General features: G+C 59.5%; 1 protein-coding gene across 2 annotated transcripts in view; it reads right to left on the bottom strand.

Annotated features, from left to right (window-relative positions):
* The window catches only part of RASA3 (RAS p21 protein activator 3), an 81,479-nt gene extending 66,108 nt beyond the window's left edge, over positions 1–15,371 (bottom strand). The window contains exon 1 of one of the 2 annotated variants that reach the window (XM_070380680.1): positions 15,217–15,371. In XM_070380680.1, coding sequence (XP_070236781.1) covers positions 15,217–15,271 — 55 coding nt within the window. In that variant the 5' untranslated portion in view covers positions 15,272–15,371. The remainder of the gene's footprint in view (positions 1–15,216) is intronic. The other variant, XM_070380679.1, reaches the window with a different exon arrangement.
* Positions 15,372–15,756: the final 385 nt, after the last annotated feature.

Below are 15,756 nucleotides of genomic sequence, written 5' to 3'. Positions count from 1 at the left end.
CACCCAGCAGGGGCTGCAGAGACTGCAGACAGCACCCCAGGTTTACAAAATATCTACCGGAGTCATTAACGCCCACTTCTCGTCATGAAGACATCGAGCCACAGAGATAAAACCACAGAATGATCCAGAAAAAAAGACAGAATTCAACACATGGTAAATAACACCAACTGTCACCTAAAGTCCCTAACGGGGGCTGTTCTTCCTGTTTCTCCCCAAACACACGCAGCCTCGTGTGAACCTTCCGACCACGCCAAGTGCCCCAGGACACACTCGGAAGTCAGAAGCCGATCCCGCTTCCTCTGACCGCTGCCGCCTCAGGAAACCGCCTCCTGGCCAAGCCGCGGCACCTGCTCCCGCAGGTCTGCACCGACTGAGCTTGTGCTTCTCGGTGGGAAATTCGCCTTGAAGTCACAGTCGGCCGCCCACAGAAGCACCCGCGCTCCAAAGAGAACGCACAGGCCCAGGAGCTGACAGCACCCTGGGGTTCCCTTGTGGTGGTGGTGATGCTGCTTAGGCCGCGTGGCCAGGGAGGTATGGCCAGATCCCTGTGCGGACACGAGCCCACCCCCTCCAGCCCGGCCCTCCCAACACGGCCACATCCGCCCCCAGAATCCGCAGCCCAGTCCTGGATCTACTGCTCACAAAAACACCTTTGGCTCAAGGACCCAACGCTGTGATTCCAGCAGGTCTGAACTCTTCTGAGCCCTCTCTCCTCCCAGTGAAGGGAGGGAGGGGAAAGAGATGACAGTTACACTCAACCCTGTAACGATCCTGCGAAATAGCTTTTAGTGCCCTCATTTTAGACACTAAAGCCAAGGCACACAGAGGTCGTGACTTGCCATAGGATACAGGGTAGAAGTGTCCCCATCTGCCTGGCCACAGGGTCCCTGTCCTGGGGTCCTGCCCTCCTCGCCCACACCCCGAGCCGTCAGGCAGCACCTGCTAGTCCAACCGCGGGCGTCTCTCCATCAGGCAAGCACGGAACCTAGCTGTTCCTTGCCCCCAGACTCCTGAGGCGAGGCGGAGAGAGTGAAGGACCCACCAAGTGTTCATGGGGGTCCACTGCAGCCCCCTCTCCTGGACTCGCCCGTGCACGGTCAGGTGCTGAGCTGCAGGGGAGGGTCTCCACCCACCGGGTCCACCAGTGTGACAAACAAAAAGCCCCTGAGCACAGCCACCTGCACCCACGGGGTGGTTCCCTGGCTAGAATTGGGCTCTGAAGGAAAGCAGAAGGTCTGGACACACTGGCCCAGGCACCCGTGGGGACTGTGAGCCTGCAGCGGTCCCTCGGAGCACCATGGGGAGGCCGTCATCCACCCCAGACATCCGCTTTCGAGGCAGGGACAAGCGGGCCTCCTGCTGGTTCCGCCCGGCTCCTGGGGTGTCATCTGAGTCATTCAGCTCCCAGAGCCAGGAGACGCCTCAGGCAGGGGACCTCCCAGAAGATGCTCCCTCACGTCGCCCCCGTCGAGAGCCTCACCTGCGACTCGTGTTCTCCACGGCTGCTCCCCTTCTGTCCCCCACCCTGCGCCCTTGCTACGAGGACCCCACAGGTGACGAGGGACCCTGAGGAGGAAGAGACCAAAGTGCGGGACCACAGCTGGGTCCCGAGCAGGCTCCTCGTCCAGGGCCCTACTTTACCTCAGGAGGTTCGCACCTTGGAAACACTAAAGGGACCTACAAGCAGTGTCCTGCCCCGCCGCCCTCCCGCCTCCGCTCTGCAAGGAGCCTCGGACGCCTTTGGGACGAGACAGTGCTGTCATCTGCTGAGAGCGGGAGCAGTGTCCAACGAGCAGCGTGGTGAGCGCCCCCCACCCCGCCGGGGCTGTAGGCCGAGGGCAGGGCACCTTCGGACAAGCCACACCTTAGAACAGAAAAGATGTGCTGACACTTAGCATGTCCTTGATGACAAAAGTGGGCACTGCTCCTGTTCCACGGGGATCAGTGTCTTTAGGAGTCTTTGTGCACACAGTTTCTATCATCCCTGAGAATTCTCCAGGTTTGGAAAGCATACTGTGTGCAGAGCGTGCCGTGCACACGTCTGCAGGGGTCTGTGTATGCGCTCATGCACGTGTGTGCACACCTAGGTGCCCGTTCCTGGGGGAACAGGAGGAGCAGGCAGATCCCTCCAGTCTTCTTCAGCGGCCCCCAAGGCCTGAAAACCCCATTTACTGTTACTCCCATAACGCGTGAGTGTGCAGATGGGTTTGTCTCATTTACCATTCAGTCCGTAAACCCTTGGAAGGCAAGGCCTGAGAAATGCCTGGTTTATGACTCCACAGGCCTCTGTGAAGGTGGCGTCCAGCTGCCATGGGACGACCAGGGAGGCAAATGGCACGCCATCCTTGGGCCACCTTCACCTAAAGGTCAGTCCAGGGGATTCGGAATCACCCCTGAGATGACCTCTGAGCACCACATGCAGGGAAAAGAGATCCTGAAAACTAATTTTCCCACAACCAGTCCTTGTGATTACATCAGGCCAACCTGAAAGTGCCCACTGCTGCCTGGGAATGACCCTGAAAAGCCAGCTCCCTTACACTGACCTCCACACGCTGCCCAACAAGCCACCCCAACCCTGACTCAGAACCAGCACGTGTATACAGGCCTCTAACACATCCCAGATCAGACACGCAGAAACTTCCCAGCTGTTCTGGTATCTTCTGTCCAAAAGGGCGCCTTGACCACTTTCAGGCCCCGTGATACTAAATCTGGACTAAATCCAGATGGCCTCCAGCACGAGGGGGCTGAAGAGATCCATGTGCTCGGGCCAACACCCACGGCCATCAGCCCCTTCTGGCCACAGAAACTACTTCAGGAAACCGACATTCTTATATTCACCAAACTGGGGGTCCTAACCCAGTTAGCGGTAGCAAAGCCAGTTCGGCCGGCAGGAGCGGTTTCGGGACAGACAGACCTAAATTGTTACCAATCACACTGAATCGGGTGCAGGTGAAAAAGATGTAGAAGCCTCTACCCGGGCGGCTCGGCCTGCCCCTCCTCTTCACTCCTGCCGGGAAGGCCTGCCTGTCGGGAAAGACGCCGGCCAAGAGGGAAAGGCCCTGCGGAGAAGGCCGGAACACCCGCCATGAAACGAGCAAACAGAAGGTCAGGAGACTGAACAAAACCGTGGACACAGGGGTTTTCTGCCTCCGAGACCCTTTCCTTCCGGTCAGGACGCGCACAAACACACGCCTGGGTCCAAACGCTGAGAAACTCCTTCTCCAGATATGGAGGCGGAGCCGAGCGGAGCAGGAAATGATGAACAGAGAAAGGAACGCCATGGACTCCAGACGGATGGGGCCAGCTGGGCTCAGGAGGCGCAGGGTGCTCTGGCCGCCCCTCCCGACACCTGGGAGGCATCACCGAGAAGTTGCCAGGTCTCAGGGCACAGCCAGGAGAGCCGGGGTGGTCAGGCAGCTGCAGCCCACCCAGCTCGGGGCTCAGGTCCCACCAGGCAGGGTGCCCGCTTCCAGGGAGCTGGGCTCCACACCAGGGCAGGCGGGCAGGAAACAGCCTCATACTCGGGGGCCCCAGCTCCCCACCCGCCTCGGCTCATGCACCCTGCTCACAGCGCTTCCCTCGCCTGAACCAACGTCCTCTCACTTAATCCTGTGGTCTCCTGGCAGTTCGGCCCCGCCCAGGGTCCTAGGAGCTCGCCAAAAGCTAGGGGCTCCAACCTGAGCACAGCGAGGAGAGAGAGCAGCCGGACACAGGCAGGAAAAGAAGCTACAGGAAGAGCCTGGCTTGTGGACCGAAAATGCCAATGGTTTCTGATACGAATACGAAACATGAAATCAAAACAACTGCAGAAAAACGCTCAAGTCACAGAAACTGCACAGGCAGGTGTCCCAGCAGCGAGGCCCCGGCAGGTTGGGACCTGGCCAAGCTATCCTCAGGGCTCTCAGATGGCAGGTGCCCTCAAACACACCCCCACAGACCCCCGGGTTCGGCCCACATGAGCCCTGTGACTCTGCAGTGTGTCTGCAGCCTCCACCGCGCCCAGCAGAAGAAATAAGAGTAAGAGTTGCTTGAGGAACTGGAACCTGTGCGCACCTGCTGCGCAGACAAGGCTGGCTCCCTGGTGCCACAGGTCCTGCTGATGGGCCTCCCTCCCGTCACTGCACAGCGCTGCACTGCCCCGAGACAGCCCCCAGGCGTGTGTGCACGCACAATCACGCTCTGACAAGAGGAGCCCCCGTGAGGTGCTAAAGGCAGATGATTCCTCTCCCAGCCAAGCCCTTGGCCTCAGGGTGCAGCCCTTTTTGGGGAGCCTGGGGACCCTGCATGCTGCCAGAAGGCCTGGACATACCGCACCCAGGTGGGGTGTGTCCTCTATGTGAACATCATATACGAAGAGTTCTCTGCCCTTGAAAGTCACCCCTACAAAGCAGATAAAATACACAATTGTCTGATCCTAACTTAAAAACTGTTTATGGCGGTCAGCCCCAGGACAGGCCAGCAGGGCCGCCGGAGAAGGCTGAGCTTGCCAGCCACAGGCCTGAACAATCTGGAAATCCCCAGCCCGCCCTCACCCCAGAGGCCATGGGAAAACCCGCCCATCACAGCAGCCCATTGCAGCCCTCTACAAGGAGCCTGTGCGGCAGCATTCCCTGGGGTCTGCACACTGATGGGATTCCTGGAACCAGTTCGTGCTCCTGCATTTCTGCTGACAGCTCTGTGCCCCATCTGAGCTCGCCCTGGAAAGCCCCCAGTGAGCTGGGCCCAACCAGAGGCCCAGTGGCTTGGGACTGGGACCGAATCTCCTCCCCCACCCCCACCCCCAAGTTCAACAGCTCCACCCCGCACCACCACCACTTGTTGCCTGCCCAGTCCGGGAGCTTTTCCTGCATAAGGCAACCCCTGGGCCAGCAGGAAGAAGGGATGGTCAGAAGCCAGAGGGCAGGTGTCAGGAAGAAACAGTGCTGCTCTTACTGCACAGCAGCCTGCAGGCTGTCCCCGCGGAGCCCAGCCCCCAGCTCTGTCCACGGGGAGCCCAGCCCCCAGCTCTGTCCCTGCAGAGCCCAGCCCCCCACTCTGTCCATGCGGAGCCCAGCCCCCCGGCTCTGTCCACGGGGAGCCCAGCCCCCAGCTCTGTCCCCGCGGAGCCCAGCCCCCACTCTGTCCACGGGGAGCCCAGCCTCCAGCTCTGTCCACGGGGAGCCCAGCCCCCCACTCTGTCCATGCAGAGCCCAGCCCCCAGCTCTGTCCACGGGGAGCCCAGCCTCCAGCTCTGTCCCCGCGGAGCCCAGCCCCCCACTCTGTCCATGCGGAGCCCAGCCCCCTGGCTCTGTCCACGGGGAGCCAAGCCCCCAGTTCTGTCGAATCAGAGCCCAGTCCCCGGTTATGTCCCCGCAGCGCCCAGCCCCCGGCTCTGTCCTCGCCGAGCCCAGCCCCGCCCAGCCCCAGCTCTGTCCCCGCAGAGCCCAGCCCCCAGCTCTGTCCACGGGGAGCCCAGCCCCCCACTCTGTCCATGCGGAGCCCAGCCTCCTGGCTCTGTCCACGTGGAGCCCAGCCCCCTGGCTCTGTCCACACGGAGCCTAGCCCAGCCTGTCCACGGGAGCCCAGCCCCAGCTCTGTCCCCTGGAGCCCAGCCCCAGGCTCTGTCCACGGGGAGCCCAGCCCCGCTCTGTCCATGTCCTGGCTCTGTCCACGGGAGCCCAGCCCCTGGCTCTGTCCCATAGCCCCCGCTTTCTGTCCACGGGAGCCCCCCCAGCTCTGTCCCCGCAGAGCCCAGCCCCCAGCTCTGTCCACGGGGAGCCCAGCCCCCCACTCTGTCCATGCGGAGCCCAGCCCCCTGGCTCTGTCCACGTGGAGCCCAGCCCCCCGGCTCTGTCCACACGGAGCCCAGCCCCCCAGCTCTGTCCACGGGGAGCCCAGCCCCCAGCTCTGTCCACGGGAAGCCCAGCCTCCGGTTCTGTCCCCGCAGAGCCCAGCCTCCAGCTCTGTCCACGCGGAGCCCAGCCCCCCGGCTCTGTCCATGCCGAGCCCAGCCCTCCGGCTCTGTCCACGTGGACCCCAGTCCCGCATCTGAAGTGTGATCTCAGGTGAAGTTGCCCAGTTGTCCAGCAGCTCAAGAACCTTGGCTGGGAGGTGGTCAGCAGGCCCTGACCTCGCTGACCTGACCTCACAGGTGTCGCTTGGCTGAGAATGTCCCCAAATGCTCTTTCCAAGATTCTCAGGGAAGGGGAGGCCCTGGAGGGAAGTCAGCTGTCTGCTGAGGAAGTGACTTGACAACACACCCTAGAGGCTGTTCCTCACTGACCTGGGCAATTACAAGTTCATCACCAGACAACTGAGGCGGTCACTTCTCTCACTGTGCGACTTTGGGAAAGTGCCCTGGCCTCTCTGAGCCTCAGGGGGAGGGGCCAGTGAAAACGCGTGCCTGCACACGGCACAGAGTCGTGACGAGACTCAGACACTACCGTGTCCGCAGGGACACCTTCTGCTTCCTGGCGTGTCTGGGGCCCTGCAGGCAGGTCCAGCAGTGTGAAAAAGGGCGGAGCACAAACTCAGGTCAACTGGTCGTTCCAGTCCCTCCAACAAAGTGAAAAAGGAAAGTGACATCTTTTCCTTAAAAGAAAAATACACGAGACAAAGCTACAGAAAAGATCCAGGGGCACAAGCAGCTGTCCTCAGCCAACAGTGTGAGGAGGGGCTTGGAGTGGGAGGTCCCGGGGGACCACTCTGTGTGGCCTCTGGAAAGGAGAGTCACACAGAAAGAAATAAAGGTCCTGACTATGCTGTGAAAGTGCTGCGCTCAATATGCCAGCAAATTTGGAAAACTCAGTAGTGGCCACAGGACTGCAAAAGGTCAGTTTTCATCCCAATCCCAAAGAAAGGCAATGCCAAAGAATGTTCAAACTACAGCACAATTGCACTCATCTCACACACTAGCAAAGTAAAGCTCAAAATTCTCCAAGCCAGGCTTCAGCAATATGTGAACTGTGAACTTCCTGATGTTCAAGTTGGACTTAGAAAAGGCAGAGGAACCACAGATCAAATTGCCAACATCTGCTGGATCATCGAAAAAGGAAGAGAGTTCCAAAAAAACATCTACTTCTGCTTTACTGACTACGCCAAAGCCTTTGACTGTGTGGATCACAACAAACTGTGGAAAATTCTGAAAGAGATGGGAACACCAGACCACCTGACCTGCCTCCTGAGAAATCTGTATGCAGGTCAAGAAGCAACAGTTAGAACTGGACATGGAACAACGGCCTGGTTCTAAATTGGGAAAGGAATACATCAAGGATGTATACTGTCACCCTGCTTGTTTAACTTATATGCAGAATACATCATGCGAAATGCTGGGCTGGATGAAGCACAAGCTGGAGTCAAGATTGCTGGGAGAAACATCAATAACCTCAAGATATGCAGATGACATCACCCTTATGGCAGAAAGTGAAGAGGAACTAAAGAGCCTCTTGATGAAAGTGAAAGAGGATAGTGAAAAAGTTGGCTTAAAACTCAACCTTCAAAAAACAAAGATCATGGCATCCGGTCCCATCACTTCATGGGAAATAGATGAGGAAACAATAGAAACACCGAGAGACTTTATTTTTGGGGCTCCAAAATCACCGCAGATGGTGACTGCAGCCATGAAATTAAAAGACACTTGCTCCTTGGAAGAAAAGTTATGACCAACCTAGACAGAGTATTAAAAAGCAGAGACATTACCCTGCCATCAAAGGTCCATCTAGTCAAGGCTATGGTTTTTCAATAGTCATGTGTGGATGTGAAAGTTGGACCATAAAGAAAACTGAGCACCAAAGAATTGATGCTTTTGAACTGTGGAGTGGAAAAGACTCTTGAGAGTCCCTTAGACTGCAAGGAGATCAAACCAGTCCATCCTAAAGGAAATTAGTCCTGAATATTCACTGGAAGGACTGATGCTGAATCTGAAACTCCAATACTTTGGCCACCTGATGTGAAGAACTGAGTCATTGGAAAAGACACCGATGCTGGGAAAGATTGAAGGTGGGGGGAGAAGGGGACGACAGAGGATGAGATGGTTGGATGGCATCACTGACTCGATGGTAATGAGTTTGAGCAAGCTCCGGTAGTTGGTGATGGACAGAAAGGCCTGGCGTGCTGCAGTCCATGGGGTCGCAAAGAGTCGGACACAACTGAGCGACTGAGCTGAATTGAACTGACTCTGCACACAGATCATACCCAACTGGATCCACTGTCAAGTTCAAAACAAAGCTCCAGACAAGGTTAATTGTCAGCATCGCTCCCTTAAATGTCCCCAAAATCCAGAAGCCCAGGCCCCTTCCTGGGATCCCACCAGCTCTGGAGAGCGGCCGAGGGGGAACCAGTCCCAGGAGAGGCTGGCATCCAGGCCCTGGTCCTGGTCCTGGTCCTGTGGAGGCACCAGTGGGCACCAAGCGAGAGGGACTGTCTTTGGAGCAGCGATGGGGCAGCAAGGCTGGCGGAGCGCAGCCCGACTGACTGCGGCTCCAGACGCCAAGTCACCCTGAGCCCTCTGAGGCTCCCTTCGGGTTCCATCCTGCTGGCAATGGGGTTAAGACAGCCACTTCTTACGCTTCGGAAACCATTCAGATGACAGGAGCAAAAACTATGCAAAGAGGAAAATACAGGCCCCAGAGACACTCCTGGTCTGACTTAGGGGTGAGGGGTACAGTGCAGATCGAACCTGAGGGGGGTCCAGCCCCCCACAGCGGGCAGGCCTCGGGGTGGACACGTGACCTCACCGAAGGGGTCCTTGTGGGATACTGACCATCTCCACTACGGGCTGCAAGCTTGCTCTAAAACCACAACGGACAAGGCCATATCCTAGGACAGCCCCGGCCAGCCGGGACCCACCTGCGTACAGAAACACAGGAGTGCTTGCAGACACTCGGAGGACTAGGGCCACCACCTGGTCCCCATGCTCCTGTTGACCCATCACATCCCACAGACAAGCGTCCTGGACACTGATGCTGAGCGGCCCCGAGCCCCCCAGCAGCGCCGTGTGGGAACACACATGGGTCCAGCCCCTGGCGCGAGCTGCACGTGGAGTTGGGAGACTTGATCACAGAGCGTGTGATTGCCCTGCAATCTGAATGTGTAACCTGTTGAATTCCGGAATCCCTCACACTTAAAGAAAAGCACAGGGTCCTCTGTGTGGATGGCGGGACTCTAAGTTCCCCGTCATCTGGGCTAGACCTCCCTGACCACAGGGCTGCAGCCCAGGACGCCCACGTGTCCGCGTCCATTCGGGGCCCCCACCTCACGCACCCTGTGCTGGTGGCCGCCCCCCACTTGTCATGCATGAGCCTCTGCGGTCCAGGAAATTGTCTTCCTGGGCCCTGGTATCCTCCGCAGACCACTGTTCCCTTCACATTTTAAGTGGCTGTGATTTTTAACTCTTCGTTTAGCCATCTATATACACAACAGTAATGATCTTGCTTCTTCCAGCAGATCTATTTTCTCTTCCTACAGAAGTGTCTCCACACTCCCCAGCTGGGGTCCAGCGGACAGACGTGCATGGGGTTGTTTCCACGCGTGTCTGTCTCCCTGCTCTTCTTGGGGACCGTCAGAGGCGAGCGGGCTCTTCACACCGCTGTCTTTTCAGTCACACCTGTGGCTTCCTGCAGGTCACACGGCCTGGCTGGGCTCCAGCTCATTTCTCTGAAAGCTGCAGAACCCTCCTGGCTGTAGGGGTGCCACCATGTAATCACCCCCTTCAACTGGCATTTCCCACTCCTCTGAGCATTCCTGAGCACCACCAGCGACCAACAGCAGCAGGAACACGGACCTCCATCCTGCCAGCGACCGACTGCAGCAGGAACACGGACCCCCATCCTGACAGTGACCAACAGGAGCAGGAACACGGACCCCCATCCTGACAGTGGGGTGCAGAGGACAGGCATCCGGCCAGGACCCCACCTCCCCACCTCACCTCCCTCTCCTGACTCAGCTGGAGCCCTAACCTGTTAGAGGACTAACTGAACACGCAGCTTCCAATTGCACCAGCTAACACCTCACCCTCAAGACGGGAGCACCGCAGGCGCCTTTGTTCACACCGGCTCACTGAGCCGCACACAAAGGGCCTCGTGCGGCTCTGCCGTGCTTGGGGCCGCTCCTCCTCTCTCTGCAACAGAGCAGGCTGAGGCTGAGCCAGCCTGGCCGTGCCTGAAGCTTCAGTCAGCCAGCAATTGCCCAGGACTCCGTGTCAGGCCCCCCGCCTTTCCTGAGCGACCAGAACCCAGTGGACCCTCCTCCCTTGGAAGCAGGAGGGGCGCCTGCAGCCTCCACTTTCAGGTGTGACTTCCAAGCATCGCTTCTCAGCTTCACTCCTCCCACTTGGGTTGTTTCCACAGTGTGATGTGTGATGCGCTGACTCTCAAATGCCCTCAGGAGGGTGTGACTCGAGCACACGCCTCGTAAGCTTGAGAGAAGTCTGGACATTTCCTGCCAAGTGCTGACCCCGTCCCCCAGACCCTGCCCCTGAGGCCCTGCTCCTTTCCAGCCGGGCCCCGTGGGGGCAGCTGACTCGGTCCCTGCTCCTGTCCAATCCCACCTGCATGAGTTCTGTGCCCCCACCTGTGTCCCAGCGCCTGTGCACGGGGACCTTGCGCCTCGTCCTCACACAGGCCTGTCCTCTCCAGGGGGACGGGTGGCTGCTGCCACCCAGGTTCACTGCACGGCGAGGGGGCAGCACGGGACCCTGCTAGCTGGCAGGTGGGGCTGGGGCGGGCGCCATCACCGCCCTCCCTTGATGGTGACAGCAACACTGTGGGCTTGTGAGAAGGTAGGTGAAGCCAGAGAATGTGCACCCCAGACCCTGAGGTGTGCACCCCGCCCCACCCCACACGCCAGCACACGCCCCTTCCAGGGAAGCCCAGAGCCACAGGCTGGGTTAGGACCGACCTCACTGCCTCAGGCAGAGCCAGCCTGCACCCTGGTCCTCAGGGGCCAGAAATAGCTTGAGAGCCTAGCTCGGTTAATAGAATATCCAGGTTAATTTTAGAATCGGAGCACTCCGGAAAATATAAAACCCCAGATGCCAAGAACCGTGTGTGGCCAGCACAGCCCCTCCTCCCACTCTCTCTCTCTCTCTCACACACACACACACACACACACACACACATGCATGCACACACACACACACGCCCGCGCGCGCACACACGCGCACAGACATACACGCCCGCCCGCCAGACATACGCCCGCCACAAGACATACGCCCGCCGCGCGCACACACACACGCCCGCCCGCGCACACGCACACCGCCGCCCTACACGCACACGCACACACGCCCGCCCGCGCACATACGCCCGCCTGCGCGCGCGCACACACGCCCACCCACGCACACACGCCCGCCTGCGCGCGCACACACACTGTGACATCACCCGTCATGTTCACAGACCTTGTCCTCCGACTGAGCCCTGCGAAGCCCTTCTATTAAAAACGATTTCAATTTACAAGCCCTCATCTGAGCCTCGCAGACCCTGTGTTGGGCACACCACCGCTTCCCACGGTGGAAATCAGATTAAAAGTCATTCTCAGAACTGGAATCCTGAACTCTCAACCCCTGAGGTCTAGGGCTTCTTCACTAGGCCACCCAGGGTCCCTCCCCGCCAGAAGGGCTTCTGGAAGGATGCATTTGCCAGCGGGCAGGCCCACAGCCGGCCAAGGAGGCGCGGAGGTTCCCTGCTACTGTGCGTGCTGCACCCAGGCCGCACTCGCCCTTGGCCGTGGCAGGGTCTCGGCTGATGGAGAAGGAACAGGGGCAGGTGCTCTGAGCACCGGGGAGAAGGGGGCCATTTCTGGACCCAAGAAAGAAGGCCTCCCCGTGGCCTCACTCAGGACTCAGCACAGATCCCAGATGCCCTCAAACCTGACACTCACCACCGATCCCAGATGCCCTCAAACCCGACAGCAGTCCAACCACAGGCTGGGCTAAGGGGGCTTTTCTTATCCTCAAGTGCAAGGCCAGGATTTTCTGCTTTTTAGCTTGAGAGAAACCCCTCTGTATTGCTCTTAACGGAACACATTTATTGAGACGACACTTTTAAAAACAAGGAGTAACTGTCATGGAAATGGGAAACATCACTGGAAAGTAAAGCCGTGTCGCAAGTCCTAGAGGAGCGCCAAGTCCAAACGACAGCACGGGGCAGGGGGCTCCCGCTGGGGGTCTGCACCCATCCGCCTGCAGTCGCTCCCCTCCCAGGGCTAAAGCCCTGACTCACGGAAAGTCAGAGGAGCACACTTCCTCAAAGTGGCCTCATAGGAAGTGTGCTCAGTCTCGCTTGACATGAGACACTGCTGTTACCAAAGATAGACCACGGGTAAGATAGCCAAGTGTGCAGAAGAACCATCCAAAATAACTGCGAGACTTAAGTGGGGAAAGACACAGGTTCTTTAAGACAAGGACTCGAGATAGTTACAATAAAAATACCTTACTTTTCCCCAGCACTTTCTTATGTATTATCTCATTTGCAAAACGTGGAAGGAAAAAGAAAGGGGAAGAGGAAAAAAAGGAAGAGATTCTTCCCATTTTCCCCAGTGTTAGTCTCTTAATGACCAAGTACCACCACACGTTCCAGACTGAGGACTACAGCCCCACCCCAAAAGACTCTCAGCTCCCCAAAACATTCTGCCTTTCCTCTCAGTACAAGGGACAGTGATGCTGCTGACGGCATAACTGGAGGGAGAATTCCTCTGTCTCTTTTGGGGGGGTGGGGGTAGGGAAGCTCCCACAGGATGCTGTAGACAATGACTGCAGGCATTTTGCAAATGGAAAAATGAGGCCATGAAAGTGGGGGGGGGGGCGCTTACTCTGTGTCTTCCAGCCGGCAGGCCACCAGCAGACACGGGCATGCTGCCAGCCAGCCCCAAGACAGGGCTCAGTATGAATGGACGATCAGCCAGGGTCTACCGGGACCAGGAGGTGGGTGTGCCTGTGTAGCCGCCCCTCCTCCAGGTCAGTGCTGGTATCCCTCCTCATTGGCCTGCCTCCATGGCCCGGCACTGAGGCAAGTCAGAGTCAAGCCTGGCCACAGCAGGGGAAGGAAGAAAGAAGTGGAAAGCTTGGGGCACCACCCACCAGGCCCTCCTACTCACAGTGGAACAAGACTAAGCCCCTTGACCGGCTCCCGCATTCCCCCTCTGGGGCCAGGCCCAGGTTCGAAGTCAGCAGCAAGGCCCAGACCGCCTCTTTGCTCCAGCACAGGAGGAGGCCCTACCTGTGCTTTGCAGAGGCCCTTGCTCCCTCCAAGCCCCAGCGACAAAGATGGGATAGCCCCGCAGAGCGGGTGAAGACCCTCAAAGACGGAAGAAGACAGGGTCTTCTGAGAGCTGAAACCATGCCCAGGGAGCTGGACCACTGTAGACAGGCGTTTCTGCTCATCCTCTCTGCTGCAGTCCCCAAACATCAGGGTGGGGGTCTCCAACGGCTCTAATAATACCCGTCCCCACGCGGGGCTGGAGCAGCAGATGTTCAGTGGCTGCACTAATCCCCCACTGAGCCGGGCGCTCCTCTCACTTGTTTAAAGCGATACACACAAAAGAGAGAAAGCCTAACCAAGCAGCATCTCCAAGCCCTTTTCCTCCAGGCCCGGCCCATCTGTGTGGGTCCAGAGCCTCCCTGAGGGAGTCCTGCCAGGCCAGCAGAGTTCCTCTCCTGGACCTGTGGGGACCTCCTCGCCCTCTGCTTCTTGGACTGGGCCACTCTGGAAAGAAATCAATTTTCTCGGCTTCCTGACACAAGTCCAAGCTGGCTGTGCGGGGCTCGAACTCCAAAGTCCCCAGACCCCCTCATGCCTGCTGCACCCAGAAGCTTGGCACACCCCTGCGGCCATGCCCCACCCCTTCCTGTCCCCTGATTAAGGAAGCAGCTCAAGGCCTCTGATGTGAATCCCCTTCATGCTCACTGGCCCTGGGGCTGAGAGGCACTTTCCCTGCCTCACTTCAGGTGGAGGGCCCTGCTGAACCTCTCGGCAGAAAGTGACAGCAGATTCCAACCAAGTAAACAAGAGAAACCCTCTGCAGGCAATCTCCTCAGGGCTGAGGTGCGGCCCCATCCTATCTGCAGTGCTTCTGAGCCAAATATCAACAGCGTCTCAGCGATGATCCATAAACCAAAATAAAGCAGACAGGAAACAACACGCTGATTTGGGGTGGCTGGAATTCCTAAGCAGCATCAGATGTCATCAACAACTGACACTCCAGAAGTCATTGGGGGCCTGGCATGGTTCCCAGAGGCCCTTTTTCACATGGGAACGTGGAGGACCCGGGGGTTCAGTGAGCAAGAAGGACCCTGAGAGGGCAACTCTCGCAGGCCTTAGAAGCCCTCTCCAGCAGGAGCTGTCCTCTCAGCCGGCACGCCAATGGCAGTGACGGGTAACGGTCACTCCAGGCCCTGGTCTTGTTTTTGGAGAACTTGTACATCACCCTTCCCAGTCAGAAGTGGGAAAAAGCAAGTCTCTCCACATAAACCCAGGAAGTCCAGACACAGCCTCCCAGCCCCTCCCCCAGCTCCTGGATCCAGTGAGAGCGGCAGGCGGCTCTGGGGACACGACCTGAATGGCAGGCCCTGGTGGCCAAGAGCTCCCTCCGCCAGTTCTCAATGGAAGGGGGAGGGGGTGGCTGTCCTGGCGCCCTGCCCTGAGAGAGCCCTGGGCCAGAGCGCCGGCACACAGTCACAGGCAGACACACACAGACACATCCACCTACACAGCCACCCGCTCGGCCCCTCGCCCCGGAGGGAAGGTGCAAGAGCTCCCACGTCCCCAGCAAAGGAAGTGTCTGGGTGCCGCACTAAGCGAGGCGCGGAACCCCAAGCTGGGTGTTTCTGGCACCTAAAATTCTCGCATCCGGAGAGCCCCCATGCGCGCGCTCGTGCACACGCAGATACGCAGTCCCTGGGGACCAGACCCAAGTCCGGCGGAGCACCTCCCCCGGCTGCAGTCGACCCTGCCTCCGGGGACTAGGGGACGCCAGCGGCGGGGAGCTGCGTCCCCCAGGGCCACCGGCCCCCTCGGCCCAGCCCGCCCTCGGGGCAGGCGGGGAGAGGGCCGCCGCTGGGCGTCTCTGGTGCTGGGGAGGGGGCCGCGGCTAAGCTCTCCCGGGGTGAGGAGGGGGCCGCAACCGGGGAGCGCGCATCGCTGGGAGGCGCCAGTGCCGTGAACCCCAGCGAAGGGGTTGGGGACCGGGGGCGCCGCCGCGAGCCCCCCGAAGACTCCGCCGCCCCGCCTGCTCCTGGGAGCTCACCGATCTTGATCTTCACGCTCTGGAAGACCCGGAGCCCCTCTTCCTCCACCGCCATGCTGGGTCCGCCGGGATCCGCGAGCCGAGTCCCGCGGAGCAGCCGGAGCCCGAGCGGCGGCGCAGTCCCCGCGCTCCGGGCTGGACCCCGCGCCCGCGCGCCCGCTGAGCTCCGCCTCCGACTCCGCCCACACGCCGCCCATTGGCCGGGGACGCAAGCGGGGGCGGAGAGGCCACGCCCCCTGCCCCGGTTGCCCAAAGCCCGCCGCGGGGCGGAGGCGTCACCGTCCGGCCAACGGAGCGATCCCAGCCGCTCATTGGTTGAAGGCAAGAAGGAGGGGCGGGGAGGCTCCGCCCACATCCCAGGCCCGAGGGGCTGGTTCTGTATCCGCCAAGCATCCTAGGAACAGCACCGGACTCCTGGCGGGGCAGAGAGGAACCGGCGGGGAGTGCGGGGTCCAGGCCGGCGGCGAGAGCAGGACGGGGGTGCAGTGGGAAGCAGCCGGAGGGGCGACCGGGCTGGTTGCTGCAGGGGAAACAGGCCGA

Source organism: Bos mutus, chromosome 12, assembly GCF_027580195.1.
Source record: "Bos mutus isolate GX-2022 chromosome 12, NWIPB_WYAK_1.1, whole genome shotgun sequence".
Taxonomy (NCBI): domain Eukaryota; kingdom Metazoa; phylum Chordata; class Mammalia; order Artiodactyla; family Bovidae; genus Bos; species Bos mutus.
This window is presented reverse-complemented; position numbering and strand designations above follow the sequence as displayed.